At 36.3% G+C, this 18765-nt stretch overlaps 2 protein-coding genes across 38 annotated transcripts in view; both read right to left on the bottom strand.

Moving 5' to 3' along the window:
- Positions 1–7230, bottom strand: part of LOC18429999 (serine carboxypeptidase 1) — a 55997-nt gene extending 48767 nt beyond the window's left edge. For 10 of the 11 annotated variants that reach the window (XR_016058479.1, XR_016058480.1, XR_016058481.1 and 7 more), the window contains exons 1-2: positions 6454–7230; positions 3537–3685 (exon numbers count right to left, since the gene is read on the bottom strand). Coding sequence is in view for 5 of the 11 variants with exons in the window: in XM_011623536.3 (XP_011621838.1) it covers positions 3537–3685; positions 6454–6605 (301 nt within the window). In the remaining 6 variants the exon portion in view is untranslated. Of the gene's footprint in view, positions 1–3536; positions 3686–6453 lie in introns of those variants that run through there. The other variant, XM_088870682.1, reaches the window with a different exon arrangement.
- A 5225-nt stretch (positions 7231–12455) lies between these two features.
- LOC18430000 (serine carboxypeptidase 1) overlaps positions 12456–18765 on the bottom strand; it is a 48195-nt gene continuing 41885 nt past the window's right edge. For 18 of the 27 annotated variants that reach the window (XR_016058476.1, XR_016058477.1, XR_016058473.1 and 15 more), the window contains 4 exons: positions 15519–15640; positions 13404–13517; positions 13029–13074; positions 12456–12807 (listed from right to left, as the gene is read on the bottom strand). Coding sequence is in view for 16 of the 27 variants with exons in the window: in XM_088870666.1 (XP_088726792.1) it covers positions 12721–12807; positions 13029–13074; positions 13404–13517; positions 15519–15640 (369 nt within the window). In the remaining 11 variants the exon portion in view is untranslated. The remainder of the gene's footprint in view (positions 12808–13028; positions 13075–13403; positions 13518–15518; positions 15641–18765) is intronic. The other 9 variants (XR_016058475.1, XR_016058474.1, XR_016058469.1 and 6 more) reach the window with 1 other exon arrangement.

Genomic DNA, 18765 nt, shown 5'->3' with positions numbered 1-18765 from the left:
TCTAGAGAGAGATTGTGTTTTTGAAAAACCCTAGAAGAATGGGTCACTTAAAATATAACAAGGGGATATCTTCGAGATGAGAATTTTCAATGAATGAACCAACTTTAACCAGTTGATTCTTATTTGAGTCCTTCATCTTTTTCTTCCTCGAATATCTCCATAGGCTCGAGCTCCTATAGGTTCAAATCAAATCTGACTTGTCCGCCTCTCCATTTGATGAGAAAGTCACGTATCCTTGATGCCTTTAGGCCGACTTCTTTCATTTCTTCTTGTTCCTTATGAAATATAGGATTTTCATTAAAAATAAAGTCACTTTTGCCATCAAGGAATTATGATTCCAACTAAAGATCCAAACTAACTTGTTCTTCACCTTCAACTGGTTCTTTATCAAACATAGGTTGATCACTTTCCCTACTATAGCCTCTCGACACGGAGTGTCCGCATTGAATGGATTCTTGAAAACAACATCCTACTCATTATTGTTGTCATAGTGTGTGGGGGTTGGGTTTTGTGCCAAACGCTGGGTCAGCTCTTCAACTTTCATTCTCAAATCTTCTTTCGTAATATCTAGGAGGTCTCGTTCTCGTTGGATTGGCTCATTTCTAGTACCTAGCTATCGCGCACGTCTACGAGCCATGATGCCTTACTGAGCACTACAATCCTATAAGAATCGACACCCTGATACTTCCTAACGTCGCTAAAAATTCACTAGCGGCCAGTGCTCAATAAATACAATCGCGTTTTAGAAAGAAAAAATAAAAATTGAGAAGAAATCAACAAGAAGAAAGAATGAATGGTATAGTGCCAGGCCCCACAAGAATCAAAAGAAGAAAAAAGAGAAATTACAAAAAGCCCCCAAAACTAAACTTATTATGCAATTTACCCCCAAGTAATCTTTTCCTCTCAATTTTTTCTCCAAAATAATGTTTCCTAGCAAATACCCCCAACCACCCCAAATTTTTTTTAAAAAGACAAAACTACCCTTACTTTTACCCTTTACCCATGCCTTTTCTCCTCTCATACTTTACCCTTTACCCACGCCTTCTCTCCTCCCATACTTTACCCTTTACCCATGCCTCTCTCTCTCTCTTTCCTCTTTCCCACGAGACCTAATTTTTTACTGCAAGAGGATCCGCAGTCCACAGACTCACTCATGGCTCGAGCTCCATCCCTCTTTCTTGTGCTCTCTCCCGGCTCGAGCTCTCTCCCTCTCCCTCTTTGAAGGAGTTTTTGACCCGAATCCATCCCTCTCCCTCTCTCTATCTTCTATTGTCTCCTTGAATCCAGGGCCAATCTTTATTTGTGAAACAACTATCAATTTCTGCAGCCCAGCCCAAGCCACTTAAAAACAGTGTCACTAGCACCTAAAAGCAACACGGAACTCCAGTTCTCCTTATTATTAACTAATATGTAACACCACCCTAAAGCAAATAAAAAATATAAAATGATAGTTACAGTAATGGATCAAGCGCTTCGACACTGTGTAAGTGTGCTCCGGCAGTGGATCAGGCGCTCCGGCATTGCGTAAGTGCACTCTGGCAGTTGAACACTCTGGAGTCACAATGCTTCGGCATTGTGTATGTGCGCTCCGGCAGTGGATCAGGCGCCCCAGCATTGCGTAAGTACGCTCTGGCAGTGGAACACTGTGGAGTCACAGTGCTTTGGCACTGTGTAAGTGCGGTCAGGCAGTGGAGCACTCTAGAATCACAGCGCTCCGACACTGTGTAAGTGCGGTCTGGCAGTGGAACACTCTAGAGTCCCAGGGCTCCAACATTGTGTATGTGCGCTCCGACACTGCGTAAGTGCGCTCTAGCAGTGGAACACTCTGGAATCACAACACTCCGGCACTGTGTAAGTGCGATCTGGCAATGGAACACCCTGGAATCCCAGAGCTCCGACAATGTGTAAGTGCGATCCGACAGTGGATGATGCACTTCGGCATTGTGTAAGTACGTTATAGCAGTAGAACACTTTGGAGTCACAGCACTCCGACACTGTGTATGTGCGTTCCGGCATTGCGATGGTTCGCTCCAGCAATGTGCTCCGAAAGTTAATGTGAAATCTGGCCAAATTGATTTTTGTATAGAGGAAAAGCATTTCCATCTAAAACAAATGAATTTTTTCTCTTGGAGGGTATTTGCATTAGAAAGTTTGTTTTTGGAAAAAAAGTTAGGTTGAGGGTAAGTTGCGTAGAAAGTGTAGTATTGGGGTTTCTTTTTGTAATTTTCCTAAGAAAAAACCCACAAGGCTCTCGCTCTCTTTAACTCATTGTTGTTTTTTTAACAAAAAAAAAATTTACTGTTTATGTTGTTTCTCTCACTTTCCTTTTGACTAAGGATTAGCACACCCATAAAAAATAAATAATAAATAAAAGGAGGAAAGTCAGCTATCTTCTAAGGATGGAAGGTTTCCATAAAGGTCACCTTCTATAAGATAAACCTTGCTAACTCATACAAAAAGAGAGAATAAAATAGACATACCAAATAAAGTTACCGCCCCTAAGAAAAAAATGATAGACTATTTAAAATAAATAAATAAAAGTAACAAAAACAAGAAGAAAAATTAACATCATCTGTATTTATTATTCTATCGATCACAATCTAACTACTACAAAAAAAAAATCTGGCAAGATAATTTCAACTGTATCAGAAACCTGACATAAAAAGTTCCGTTGAAATGAGAAATTGAAACCACATTAATAAGGTTGAGAAAGTGAATGTTAACTTGAGAGTTGTGACTTCTCATTTGGATTGTTATGATGCCCCTAATAGTCACTAACTATTGTAACGGAATGCCCAACATATACTATGAATACAGAGATTGTTTACATATAAATAAGGGAAAAGCTTATATAAAGCCGAGGCTCTAAACAATAAAATTAGAGCCTATCTCAAATATTTCAATAGAAGAGGTTGTTTTGATACTTAAATATCCTCAAAGTGATCATTACTGGACATGAGAAAAAAATGGATTTCAAGTTTTAAAAATATGCATCTTGTAATGCATTTTTGGACAGTCAATTTTCAAGATTTTCAAGTTTTTATAGATTTGCTTGATCTACATTATTTTTTAAGCTTTAAATTTTATAATTAAATATAAAAATATATTTTAAGGCTATCACAAAGATTTTCGATATCGAAACCACAATTCTCGACCCTATTTGAAGGTGGGCTCCAATTTGATTGTTTTGAGCCTCGGCTCTATACAAACCACACCCTATAAATAAATCATTTTCTATTTTCCATTCTCCAATGCAGCACAAAAATCTCACTGCTTCTCTCCATTTACAAAACTATAATTTAAAATGATATTATTTTGACATAACACCTAATATTTCTCAAACAAAATATAACAGAATATTTTTATCCACCAATTACATTTACATTTAGGAGAAAAAAAAACAAGACAATTACATTGCTCATCCATCTATTAAGTAGTTGTGATTTATAACACACATTTGATGAGCAGATGAAAGGATGAAATATAGACTTCTTCTGTAAATCACAAATAGAAAACATAAATAAAAAAATACCAACCGTGGAAGTATACAATCGCATTCATTCCTGAACAACCAGGACCACCATTAATCCAAAATACAATTGGATCTTTTGAAGGAATACGCTCTGATGTTGCAAAGTAGTAATACAGGTACCGTCTATTCCCTTCATTACCCAAGGTGATATACCTGCAAGATCAGTGCCATCAGCATATAGCATAATTGGCAAACTTGTAGCTATGGTTACTGAAAGAAAATAAAAACAAATTAATTCTAGATTGTAATACTGGCAGATAAAGGATGCATCAAAGAAATGGAATCTAAAAGATCTTTTGTTATCTATTCATCAAACACATCCCCACCCAATTCTATCACTTTCCCATAATTATGAAGTATGGTCAGGTATACATGAACTTCTTCTTTTTTTTGGGGTTTGTACCAATGTGATCAGATTTGTTTCGCTTTGGCAGAAGAGGCCTAAGTCTTTGGAGTTTTGGCCTAGACCAAAGTAGAGCAAAGCTCCAGTGCATCCGTTTCAGCGCTTTGGGCCCCTTCAGCCTATTTCAGTCTGATTCAGCATCTTCGGAACAAAGCACCAAATCATTTTTTTTTAAAAAAAAATTATTTTTAAAATAGTTATTATTCTAATATATTTTTATATATAAATATATAAATTTATTTTTAATGATTTTTTTTTTTAATTTCTGAAGTCTTCTTCTGAATCCCTCAAAACACCAAATTACTTTGTTTTTCCGACCAAACTAAAGAAGGGTCTAACAAAACTAGTTCATACATGGTTAGTTCTTGGTATTAAGACATGAATATAGTCTCACAAGCTCTGAGGGAACAAATGGGGTTCAATCTCCTAGACATCGAAATGCTGGAGAGACGAATCCGTAAGCGAAGGAAACTAACGACAAGTTTTGTAACATGGGTGCTATGTTAAGAAGGACTTTGGGTTTAGGGCTGAGAATTTACCCGGTTTGGATCCAAAATCTGAATTTCAAACCCTATGCAAATTCAGGTATGGATCCAAGATTTGGATCCGACGGGTTAGATTTGGATCCAAAATTTGGATTTGAGTGGTAATTTAGATCAGAGCTATGTACAGGAGGATCCGATCTAGATCCGACCTATTTATTAAAATATTATATATTGTCTTTTATATATACATATATTTTATATAATATGTTTTTGTTATATATATATATATTGGATCCGATCGGATCCAGACCCAATCCGACTGAATCCAGACCCAATCCGACCCATTATCAGCTCCATTTGGGTTCCTCTCATAAAAGTGCCACCATTCCCAATTATTAGTTTGTATTAGGCCCGATCAGAATTAAGAAGCAAGAAGCACTGATTCAAATTGAATCTACAAGTAACTAGGCATGTCTCATTACAGAAACGGGAATCAACCTCCTCCTATCTGAATCGCCCGAATCAATGAGAAAATACTACAATTCTTTCAACGAATTGCCAACTTGGATTAGGATTCCCATGTTTCCATTTTCTTTTTTATATTTGCTTTTTTGAAAATAAAAAGAAGAAGAAAAACCATGGATCAATCTTTACTTGGAAGCAGAGTGGGCAAGGAGGCTTTTGTTCAATATTTATGCAAGCAACCAATATTATGAATATCATTATCATCATCATAGTCTTTTCCCAATTAATTGGGATCGGCTAATGAATCCTGATACGCCATTATGCTTTATTAATGGCCAATATTATGAATATAATAAACTGAAATTTCACTCCTTTCTTCACAAAAACAGAGTACATGTATGTAAAGACCTTTGAGGACTTTAAACACTGTACCCTTACAACTACTTTTTTCCTCTCTGAATTCATAAATCTTATACGAATTTCGCATGAAATGCTCTGGAAACATATATACCAAGCATGCATGTTATGCACGCATGCTTTGGACCACACCCTCTCGTCCAAGGAAATTATCACCGAAGATCTACACAAATTTAAACTTCAACCTTCTAGGGAATTTTTCAAATTTCCTACACTTAAGATTCCAAAAACTAACGATCACATATTTTTAAAATACCAAAAATGATCCCAAAATCAATTATTTTTATGAACCCCCCCTTATAAGTTTGATATTCCATGTTTCTCATACCCTGCAAAATCTGAAATACTTCATTTTTGAGGGGAGAAATGTGGGGAACTTGGTTTTTGAGTCCTCGTGCAAACGAGCTCTACCTTATTTTTCCTTTACTTGATCTTGAATGAAATGAAACCAGTATTGTTGTACTCACCCTTTTAGTGAGAGAGGGTTCTTTGCCAAGGCAATTGCCAACTTGTGGTCAACATCGATCCGTATCCGTATTAGAAATTCTTGAGGATTTTGCAATTCTTTAAGAAGGGTTTTGCGGCCACAATGCACGACAAATTCTTCCATACTCGTCTTCAATAGTAGAGAGTGTTACAATCAATTGATTTTTGATAACTATGTAAATGTTGTACACCCCTTGTTGAAAGCATAAACAGAAGGTAATTTTCTCTCAATTGAGTCTCCATCCCGATTACTATCCCTAAACCCTAAAAGATCAAAATTATTAACCCAAGAATAAAATATCAATGATTAACCAGAGAATTCTCTTTTTGCACCTTCATTTGGACCTTGCATACCATATAAAATACCTGCCTTGTACATGTTAAGTACCAAAGGCTTCCCATAATACTCCTAAATAAGGTTTTAAAATGAGCATCATCACAACATAATTACCCATTTTCAAAGGTTCTTTGATGAATCCAACAGTAGTCTCACATATTACTAGTAGAAATAACAAACACACACAATGAAATAATCGATGGATTACAATATCATGATAAGACATTGATGCATGTCCACAACAATTCAAAACCCCTAAAGCATTCGATGATCAACAACAGTTAACAGTAAAAAGCAAGAGTTCTATTGTGAGAATCTTGATGATTACCCTGCATAATGCTTAGAAGGGAGCTGGCCATCAAAACCAGGAAAATGCAGCACCTCTGCACCATCAGGCGCTGACATCACAAAGTAAAAGCATAGGAGAGCTGCAGTAGTTAGGAAGAAGAAGAATGATGAAACTTGAGTGAGAGGAGCCATGGCCGCTGCAACTGTGAAGAGTGTGTGAGTAAAAGGGATTATTCAAAGCCCCATTCTTGCATAACAGCTGCCATTGCCATACAATATATCAAATAGTAGACTAATGGTGAATTAATTTTGTTTGTTCGAATACGAGAAAGGTTAGACACTAGTCCATCATCTTCTCTCTTGTACCGAAAAGTTTAGAGTGATGATATTGGACACTTGTTGATTTGATAATTGGTGAATAGAAAGTCATAAAATCAATGAGAAAAACAAACTAGAGTTATTTATGCATGACACAAAAACAAAAGGGAAAATTTTATAAAGAGCCGAGGCTCTAAATAATCAAATTAGAGCCTATCTCAAAAATTTCATGAGGTTATTTTGATGTTCAAATATCCTCAAATTGATCATCTCAACATCAAGATGCATGGATATGAGAAAAAAATAATTTTAAGGTTTAAAAATAATGTATTTTGTAATATATTTTTGAACCGTCAATTTTTAAAAACTTGAGTGAGAGGAGCCATGGCCGCTGCAACTGTGAAGAGTGTGTGAGTAAAAGGGATTATTCAAAGCCCCATTCTTGCATAACAGCTGCCATTGCCATACAATATATCAAATAGTAGATTAATGGTGAATTAATTTTGTTTGTTCGAATACGAGAAAGGTTAGACACTAGTCCATCATCTTCTCTCTTGTACCGAAAAGTTTAGAGTGATGATATTGGACACTTGTTGATTTGATAATTGGTGAATAGAAAGTCATAAAATCAATGAGAAAAACAAACTAGAGTTATTTATGCATGACAGAAACAAAAGGGAAAATTTTATAAAGAGCCGAGGCTCTAAATAGTCAAATTAGAGCCTATCTCAAAAATTTCATGAGGTTATTTTGATGTTCAAATATCCTCAAATTGATCATCTCAACATCAAGATGCATGGATATGAGAAAAAAATAATTTTAAGGTTTAAAAATAATGTATTTTGTAATATATTTTTGAACCGTCAATTTTTAAGCTTTTCAAGTTTCCATAGATCTGTCGATCTACACTATTTTTAACTTTAAACTTTATAAATAAAAATAAAAATATATTTTAAGGCTATCACAAAGATTTCCAATATTGAAACCACAGTTCTCGATACTATTTGGAAATAGGCTCTAATTTGATTGTTTAGAGCCTAGGCTCTATACAAACCACACCCAATACAAAAAGTTTTATTTTTGATAATTATTAGGTGAAAGGTTCGATGACTCGTGTCTTGTCTTTCTTTTCTAGTTTGTCCATTAGTCCAATGTTACTGATATGGTTTTAAATTTCTATTTTTTATTTTTACTCAGTGGCCAGTTCGATATCCCAAACCTTGGACCGCTTGTCTAGTAAGCGAGCTCTAATCGCTATACTGTAGCAATAAGGCACATAAGTACTGGTCCACGTCCTGAACCTCATAACCCTTAAACCTTGCCGGTCCAAGTTTTGGGACATCACACCACCACAACCTCACGCATTGTTTTTTAAAAAAGATGAACTTAAACTGGATATTTGCTAAAAGTGCCTCCACACCACCCACCTGGTCATCTTTTCGTGACCAAAGTGCCTCCTCCCCGTAGCACCATTTTTCTCTCTGTATGCCCCCTCTTTCACTCGTTCCACCATCTCTCTCTCCTCCCTCTTATCACTATTTTTCTATCTACACCACCTCTCTTCCCACATACCACCATTTTTCTATCTCTACACCCTTGACAATAGAATACAGATGAAGAATACAACAAAGAGGCCAATCCTTGGAATTTATTAATTTAAATCCTTGTCACAAGACAAGAAGGTTACTTCTTATATTACAAGAAATCTGGTTATACAAAAAAAGATTGTTATGATTTAAAAAATAAGCAGATGGCTAAGAGAAATGATAGCCATGATGAAGTAAGTGCTATTTATGATGGGGTTACTTTAGTGTTGTATCCACAACATTATCTATTGAAGATACTTGGGTTTTGTACTCTGGTGCTTCATTTAATGTTTATCTTGAAAGATCATATTTTTTTTCATTATATACAAGTGTAGATAGGCATTTTTGTCTATCTTAGCGATAAACGTGCACGTAAGATTTTGGCCAGTGGAAACACATATAAAAAAAAAGTATGATGTTATTGTTTGGATATTTAAAAATGTGAAACATGTGTTGAATTTGAAGAAGAGCTTATTTAACTTCCTATCTCAATATGTGGCCTCCATCAGGTAAGGTGGAGTACTCAAAGTTTCAAATGGGGCTCTATTGATGATGAAGGAAGTCCAGGAAGAAAACATATATATTGTTAGGAAATACAACTGGAAATGAAAATGTAAATTTAGTTGTAAAAGAAGAAGTTCGGCAAGAGGTACATGGTTTGGCAATGGAAAAACTTGATGGGGCAAAGCAAGTTCTATATTCGGCAAAGTAGACAAATTAAGAATTTGGAGTTTCACAAGAGGATATAAAGCCAGAAGCACCTCTTCTAAGTTTTCTTCAAAGTAATAATCTAAATTAGGTGATGAAAGGGTTGATGTTGCCATGATTTGTATTAAAATTATCATTTCATTTGTTTGTTATTCTCTTGATTGACTTGTATTTAGCTTAGGAAGAAAATATTGGAATGGTGGGATGGGTACTTGGAAATTTAAGAAGTATAGGTAAGTATTGCCAAAGTTTTGATCTTATGTGAGACTTTATCGGAATGACTTATGCAAATGATATCGATGATATGAGATCAAGAATCGATTGTGCTCATAGGTGTAGAAGAAATAAATCACCAAACGCATATGCGAAGGCAAGATGGCCCCAAGAATAGAAGGATAAGTGTGTTAAAGTAGGTGGAGTTTGCATGAGAACCACAAGCACAAAGCAGGGTGAGCAAGGCATTCTCATTGATGTTTTTTTTTCTAGAGAGCTTGCAGTGTTGGCTATGTTCTCTAGTTTTTTTAAGAAAAAAATAACCTGATATGGATGGATAATAGTGCATTTGTAGTGATTTTAGAGACTTGGTGATTTATCTTCAAGTATAAGATTGTTATTTTTTAAACCAAATCACATATGTAAAACTTAAGTTTTCTTATACCAAAACTTAAGTTTTCTTATACCCTGTTTTGTGCCTTGTTGTTACCCAGTTTTCAAACAAAAAAAGAGGTAGCTTATGTTCTATTTTATTGTGTTATAATGAGTAAAAAGGGTAATTTACATAAAAAAGAGGTAATTCGTGAAAAAGAGGTAATTCAGGAGGTAGTTCGTAAATGGGAGGGAGTTCACAAAAATGAGGTAATTCGTGAAAAGGAAGTAATTCATTTATATTTCTTTTTTACTTTTCTCTCATATTTTCTAGACCATTGAATTAGATCTATCCAAGGGCTGTGGTGCTTTGATAGTCCTATATATAACGGACTTGTTTCTATTTTATTTGAGAGAGAGAGTAAGAGGACGACTGTGAGAAATGAAGGAGAGAAGGAGAGCTCACGTTAGAGATTTTGAGGCCCTACTTTTACCCAGTTTTGAAGAGAGAGTGGGTAATATGAGAGAGTGCTGTTGTGGGTTTGAAGTAAAACCAGTTCTAGTGTAAGGAAGTCATATGGAGGAAGCCTGTCAGTGTTGTAAAGGGACTTTGTAGAGAGAAACCCCTTTTGTTGAAGGTTTTTGGGTATGCTTCACCTTGTAATCTTTTTGACTTAGTATTTAAAGTCTCGCACCATTATCTAATAGATGTAGATCGTTATTTGTGGCTAAACAACATTGAAGCTTGTGTCATTTCATAGGTGATTGTTTTCCCATTATTTTCATTGTACGAGATTTCATATAGCTTCTATTGTATGTTTATGTAGACTGGATGCACAATAGTTATTCATGTTTCACACCCTTGCTGTTTGCACCACTTCCGAAAAACACTACTGGTATCAGAGCTTACGCTCAACTCAATACCCTCCTTCATATCCTATGTCAGAGGAAATAACTTCAGATCAAATCAAGGGACCCTTATTTGCATACTGTGACTTGATGTTCAAACAATATTTAAATAAGAAAAAAAAGTCTAGTTTCATACTTTCTCTTATCTACATAGAGCCTCAAAGGGTTTGGCTTTAGGATGACCGGATGCTTGGGTTTGGCCTCAATTGTGATATTGCACGGCTTATGTCTGTCCTCATAAACAACATTAGGGTTTCGTCATTGTTATGGTTTCTACCTTATAACCAAAGAAGAGGTCCGAACAAATGGGCTCCAGGAAAGTTCAAGAGAGAGAGAGGAGAGAATCCAAGCCCTCCCGGTCGGCTCTGGGACCTCACATGGTTGGATCTAGGTAGTGAGTTCTTAAAGCCAGTAGGAACTGATCCATTACCTTACTAGATCCATTCATATGCCTGGTCCTACAAAGGCTAGATGAGTCTTTGTAATAGGAAATATGGAATGTAAATCCAAGTTGTTATGAAAAAGAACAATGGAGATGTAGTTAGGATTTTTCATTATTTTACTATTTTATTTTTGAAAAGAGTAACATACAGGCATGGAGGTTTGAGGAGTTTTTAGTTTGGAAAAAGTCCAAGTTTACAACCTAATTTATAGAGTAAGGTTGTAGTAATGTCGTCTATTATTTGGATGGCGTAGGTATGACATTATCTTAAAAAAAGTGTCATTTTCGATGTTATATTAAAAGATGTGTCAAATCTACATCATCTCACTAAAATAAACAATATAATTGTTACTGTATAAAAACTGTAGATATATCAAATTTACATCATCTAATTAAAATGAATAATGTAGTTGTTACATATAAAAACTGTACCTTTTATCTTAGCTTACTAGTTCCCTCCATTTTAAAAAAAATTTCTCGAGCGACCGAGGCATATATGTTCCTGCATGATAGACTCTCCCAAGGCCAGTGAGCTTTTTATAACAATATTATTATTGAAATAGAACATTGTTTTTCTATTTGAATATTATTATTTTCTCTAAACCGTTTCTTCTCATTTTTCATTTTCCCATTTCTCTCTTACTTCCACATAGTATATGCACTTTTCTGAGCTTTCTAATTTCCCTCCCTATTGTCGTTTTTCTTGGTTTTTAACTTTCCCTTCTCCTTAAAAACATTGGGAATCCCAATCATTCAAAGGTCTCATTCTTATATTTATTCATTAATGATACAAGGTAATGTTTGGCATGTCCCACTATTCATGAGTAATTTCCGTTCCCCCCTCATTACATGAAAAACAGAGACATTCTCTTGTCCTCCTGCTAAAATGTTTTCCCGAATTAAGGTTACAGTCAGCAAGCTCCAAACACCGGACTTTCAGTCTACAGAATGATTGAGTTTGGGCTGAAATTAATTTCATATTTAAAGAGAACTCAATATCATGTGTGAAACTAAGGTCCAGTTTGGATCGGTGTCTCAGTTATTGCACTAAACAACCTTTTCCATTCAAGCAGGGCAATCTTCGATAGCTATCGGCTCCACACCAAACACGAAATTCAGTGGCCCTGAGCATAAGAGGTTTTATGTAACTTCAAAGCTATCCAAATGACACTTTGGTTTCGGTTTCGGTTTCTCATTTCTTTATACTGCGTAACATCACTTTGTATTACAAGTGCATTTTAGCAAATATTTGTTGCAGTGAAGATGTCACCATGGTTATGACTTTCCATGATCACTTTTGAATTCATTGAATATGTACTATTTTCTTAAAAAACAATGCAGCCTATCAAAATCAAAGGACAGTCACCTAAACTTTCATCATTGGGAAAAACTTCCATTACTTGTGATATGATCGAAAAGGTGAAAACACATCCATTCTATGGATTTGGTTGGGCACTACTTTTATCATTCTACACAGCAAGGACAAGGGCATCATTTACATAGAAATTCTACTAGAGTTGTTGTTTATAAGAAAAATTTAAGTATTATCTTGAGTAGTACAAGTTCACACTACTGGCAAGAAAATATTACTTGTGCAAATAATATGTATATCACATACTTCTCACAAGGTTAAAGGCATCAATTATGTGTCCTAATTGTGATGTCTCCCATTAAGAACATCAGACATCATCTGACCACATACCATGAAACTCAGCATCTGAAATCATCTGGAATTTCCAGAAATGAATGAACACTTATTTCATAGGGAATCACTGCCATCAATCCATCGTCTGTAGGCCTCCAAACCCTCGATAGGTGTGTATTCTGGGACAGTATGGCCTGATCCCTGTCAATTGTCACACCAATCATTTTCTGTCGAACTCACATAGTAGCAAGTGGTTCTGAGAAAATCTTAGTTGAAATAAAGAAGAAAAGGCAGTTTCCAGGGTTATGAACATCATCACAAACCACAAGGCTGTATGTTTGAAATCCACTTATTTAAGAAGAAAAATAAATAAAAGATATTGATGACGTTCAATGGGATAAACAGTATGAGTAACAAGATACCCTGAATGTGGCGTATAGTAAATTATGCTCATATTGAATTGCGTACCTGAAAACCAAACACAAATTTGTCACTGCCAGTCATTTTTCAGTAACCAAATTTCCTCTACGAGTATGATAAGAATAACCATCTACTGAACATATATAAAAATTTCATTTTTCCTTTGTTGCTTTGTATGAATAACCATGATTCACTGGCCTCATAAATGACAATGGAAACCATCAGCCTAACCCATCTAGTGTCGCAGACTCATGTCCACATAGATGACCCTGTCTTATCCAAGATCACGAAAATAAAAAGCTGAAAATGAAATGGTCAGCATGCTCTTCAAGATCATGTTACCATGTTTGTTTAGTTAATAGATTAAGACTATATACCCTGCTATTTGGTCGCCTACAAACCATGGTTGCCATTTCTCGATCTCTGTATAATTCAACAATTTTATCCATTCCATGGTTGCGAGATATGAAACAACCATGTCATGGTCTCCACTGAAAAAAAATATAGAAAGCAACTTGTTAGAAAATACCCGCATGGAGTTTCCAGGAAATCACATAAGATGGAATACATAGAAGCTTTTTAAATTTTCACTCAACTGTTAAGAAACAAGGCAGCTGTCTATAGTACAGTCTGGGAGATCTAGTAACAAGCTCATTGAGAAGAGGGTGTGCCAATAATGTATAAAATGGCCATCCAAAATCCAATATACTAGAGGCCCAACTAACAAATAAATGAACACTATACAAAGCACATGAGTTCTATACTAAGCAAGACAAATGAATCAAGGCCAATGCATATTTGGAAATAGGCATCAACAAATTTAAAGAATGAAAAGCAATCAGGCAATAAATGCTCATATCAGGCAACACATTAGGCAGCAGTGGCAGGAGCGGTGAGCCACTATCCGCAATCAATGCAATGATGGGAAAACACTTCAAAACTAAATAAAAATGCGATAAAGCATTCAGTCATCACATATTACAATAACACTGTCCGGGAAGGAATATACTTACAATGATCATCACTATTTGGAGAAAAACATTGTGATGAAAATATCACAATAAAAAACAGATTTAAACATCAAAGATGATCAGAATTTTACAACCAAGCAAGGCTCAATAATTTCACCCATGATAGACACAAGCTCTCTATATTACAGTGTCAGACAGAAGGGTAATTCTGAGATAGTACTACAATTGCATAGCCAATTGATTTAGCAGCAATAAAAGATTCTTTAATCATTCAAAAAGTATGATGTGGAACCCATAAAATGAGCAGATACTTCCTTCTTTTTTTTGAATGAGAAGATACTTCCTTTTAGCACTAATTCAGATAAAAACATGAATCTCATCCATTCATTCACTAATCAAGGATATAAGTACGTAGAAACTCAAACAAAATTTCCTCTTTTCCTTTACATGTTAAAATCCATGCGCACCACTTTTTCAAAATAATAATTGACTAGTAGTCAACTCTCAAATTTTAAAATCCAATAGCAATTTGCAAATTTAACTACAAGACTTAACAAAAACGGGAAAAAAAAAATCTTAGATGCAAGAAGTGAATTTTGAAATTCATATCAAATGCATACAAGGTAGACCTTTTTTGTCTTAACAGACCAGGGATATCTAAAGCTAACCAATGACTACCCTCGATGAACTTTGCAAACGCCAGAACTAACCTGCGGAATTCCTAAACAGACTTTTTCGACCATCCTATCCCTATACAAGAAAATGCAGTGCACATGCTCTCTCCCTGAAATTACATTTTTTCACTAAAATTCTAAATAAATAAAACCTTAAGCAATGGAAAAGTAAGTGAAACGCTAAAGTATTAAAATAAAGCTGTACGTACATGCAAAAAACACATTAATCATCTTCTCTTATTTGAGATGCTCCTTTTTCAACATGAAAATAAGTATAGAGCCATCTAATTATCCATTTAGGTAAACATTCGATCTCAATTACTACAAAGCAACAAAACATACTCAAATACTACAAACCAACAAAACGGTAAACACTCGATCTCAAATACTACAAACCAATAAAACATACTCAAATACTACAAACCAAGGTACTCGAGACCTGGCCGAGTTGAGTTACTCGGGCGAGTCCGAGTAACTCGCCCGAGTCCAGCTCATTTTTCTTTAAAGAAGATGAACAAAAAAAATTATTATATAAAATATGAGTGCCACTTTTACCAATGAAGTTGTAGACTGGCATGCTGATTGGTCCCCCTTACATAAATGGACCTCTTTACAAGGGCAAAATTTATTCATTGAGCTAGTCAGTACCCCATTCAAGCATATCTGACATAAAATTAAGCTAGTAATATATTTAAAGTTTAAAAACATGTACAACCTACTCAGCCAAAACTCGTGCCGAGTTACTAGGCCGACTCTCAGAACAGTGAGAAAGCTATTTAGGCAAACACTAGATCTCAAATACAACAAACCAACAAACTATACTTCAAAGATAGAGAAACAAAATTACTTGTATATAAACGCCCGATAACCTTTCGTGGTGAGGTTTAAGTGGTACTCAACCAAGCTTCTTTCTTCCACACGATGTGTGAGACGTTTTGTGCACCTTTCCCAAATTCCAGATACTTCTATCTGTGAATATAAAGAAAAGAAAATTTACCTTCACTGAAGAGGATAGACATAAGTATAGATTAATCATAGATTATAACATTGTCACAAAGTATTTATGGGTTGCAATAATTTGCTAAGGCCAATGATTCACAAAAAGTGAAAACATAAACAATTTGCTAAAGGTCATGAAACCCAAAGAGAATCTTAGATCACGTGTTATATTAAAACAAAATAAATGTGCACTTCATTGTAGAGGATATAAACAAACTTCACAATATAATAGAATGAGATTTTCTTCATAGTTAAGGGTTTCTCTAAATAGATGGAACTCCAAGACAGCCAATTTCAGAAACAAATGAAATTTGGACTTCCTTGAAAAGGGATGACACACATCCAAAGTGGGCCACATACCAAATGGTAGGAAATCTAGGGTTTTCTTGTGGAATGATAGCGTTGAAGAAAACAAGAGGTTCAACTTGTTCTGTTGTAAGGGCATGAGTATTCTAGATGGTCGTATGGTTAGAAAAAATCTGATTTAAAAGCATCTAAAGGTTGCTAGTTCATAGGTTAGGCTTTCATAGTAGGTGGTCATAACCAAATACAAAAAATGATGCAAATCGCATCTAGGAGTTTTTGGCTCACAAGACATGTTTGTTATTTTTAAGTTCTTTTTGGTCACTGGAACTAGATTTTCATTTTCATATTTTTTTTTTGTCGCAGGGATGTATTTGTTATTGTCTCTTTGTTTTCAGCCCTAGGATGCATTTGTCATTTTGGTATTTGTTAAGGCCTAGGGAATTTGAAGCAGAGACAAGTTATTTATTGTGTAAAAGTTTTCATGAGTCCAAAAGTCAAAATTGTAGTTTCAATGTATAGGAATTTGGCTTCATGCATGGGAACTTTGGTGCAAGAAGATTGCATGCAAGTATGGGAAATAGGGCACAGGGGTAATCTAGTCAATTTCATATTTTGTTAGGGGTATTTGGATCATTTCTAATTCCAGCAAATTAGTTTATATGTATGGAACATTATTGTAATAGTTAGTTACTTTTGTTGATAATTTGATAATGAAATATTCTTCCTCCTGGGTGTAGAGAGAAAGTTCCCATCCTTGCGTACCAAGAGTACCTTGAGTTGGAAGGTCATCCCTGTGTACTGCAAGAACCTTGAGTTTGACAAGATTAGGGATCGAAAATCCCCTTTCTCTACACTCCCTTGTTCAAGATCAAGGAAACCGGGTCGTTGTTGCACAATCGGCCTTAGATCTATACTTTATGTTGCCGGTTTTGCACCATTTGGTATCAAAGCATATTCGTGGGTATGGCTGCTTCTGGTAGAGGTCGTGGTCAAAGTAATGTAGGTCATGAACTCAATAGGTAGGTGGCGACTGTGCACAATTTAAAGGAGTTGGTGTCTGTACTTTTGGAAGATAGAAATCAGCGAAATGCAAGAAGATCCCCGGCCGTAGATTCCATCCATGAGAGCTTGTTTGGAGAGCACTGTGAATTGGAGATGGAGACAACTTCACTTATTTCAGAAGCAGGGACTGATTCAAGTGAAAGAGTGGGTTCACAAAGGTATCAACAAAAGCATGAGTTGGATAGTGAGTCAAGTGTCCAAATTGAGAGGAGTAGGCGAGCACGATGCCATGAAGACGACTCAGGTATTAAAGACGACTTACTTGAATTTTCTTATTCTTTATCACCAGAAACGTTTTTAGGTTGGTTGAGCACAGTAGAAAGATTCATTGAATGGAAGGATTTGTCAAATACAAAGAAAGCAAAATTAGTTGCGATTAAGCTTCTGGGACTTGCATCCCCTTGGTAGGATTAATTTCAAGAGGCAAGACTTTTTTTTGTGAGTAAAGTTAACTTTGTATTGCTGTAGAGTGTTAGAGTACAGAAGAGGGATCCGAGAGTATCACAAGTTGGGTCTCTCGGTGAAAAAATAGTTCAAGAGACCTTGTACAAAAATTGGGCTTATAGACCTGTCCTATTATAATAGGTATACTTGTGAGTTACAAAAAATGGCGCTTATAGATTTGCCCGATTACAAGATCTGTACTAGGTGTAACTAAACTCCTGTATGCCCTCTGTGGTCTAGAGAAAAAAAGGAAATGGACCGCGCGGGGTCTTCTGCTTGGGCCCTAGCTTCATCTTTCATCAGAAGATCAACGACCTCATTGGATGTCCTCTAGGTATGCTTCCCTAAGACGACCATATCCCTGCAAGTGTAAGCAATCTCATCAAAATTCGAAGATAGGTACCATGGAGGTGGTAAAGGGCCTCCTGCCCAGGAGATGACATTTTGGGCATCTCCTTCCACCAGCAAGTGTGATCCCCATGAATGGTTGAAGCTTTTAAGACCCAAGAGCAGAGCCATGGCTTCAGCATACTGAGAGTCTTCATACCCTAAGTGTTCGAAATAAGTGAACAGGATATTGCGATGATGGTCTCGGAAGACACCTCCGGCTTCAACAGGGCTAGGGTTCCCTAAAGAGCAACCATCGAAATTAAGCTTAATGATGCCTTCTGGAGGTGGCAGCCAGTTGTTGGGTCTTTGGAGCTTCTGAGGTTGGAGATAGAGGATGTTTTCACATTGGCTGAGAAAAGTGTTCGCTGAAATCCCTGAGAAGGCCTTGTAGAGAAGTGACCTTGTGGAAGAGAACTAAGACTACGTTTTTGTGGCATTTAAGACCCTGGCATTCCTTTCTAACCAGATGACCCAGATAGTAGCTGTGATGGCATCCTTCCACAATATTCTACCGGCCTTCGTCCAATGACAAGTATATTACGAGGAGATAAGAGCCTTGACCGAGGGTGGAGTGACCCATTGAAGGTGGAATAGCTGTAGCACTTGGCTCCACAAGTCATAAGCAAGACTGCAGTGAATGAAGAGGTGTGGATTCGATTCCTCCTCACTCAGGCATATAACGCATCAGTTGGGGATTGGATTCCCTTTCTTTTGGAGCTGGTCAACTGTGAGAGCCTGTTGAGAACAAGCAATGCAATTGAAGGTCTGCACTTTGGGAGGAGCAATGGTGGACCAGACCTTGGAAAGGACAAAGATAGGATTGAGTGCGAAGGAGGGGGGTTGAATAAGTCTTTTGTAAAACGAGGCCATTGAGAAGGTACCAGAGGGAGCAA

This window comes from Amborella trichopoda, chromosome 6, assembly GCF_054954075.1.
Source record: "Amborella trichopoda isolate Santa Cruz 75 chromosome 6, AtrichopodaSantaCruz75HAP2 v2.0, whole genome shotgun sequence".
Lineage (NCBI taxonomy): Eukaryota > Viridiplantae > Streptophyta > Magnoliopsida > Amborellales > Amborellaceae > Amborella > Amborella trichopoda.
Note: the sequence above shows the minus strand (reverse complement) of the source record. Positions and strands in the feature narration are given on the sequence as shown.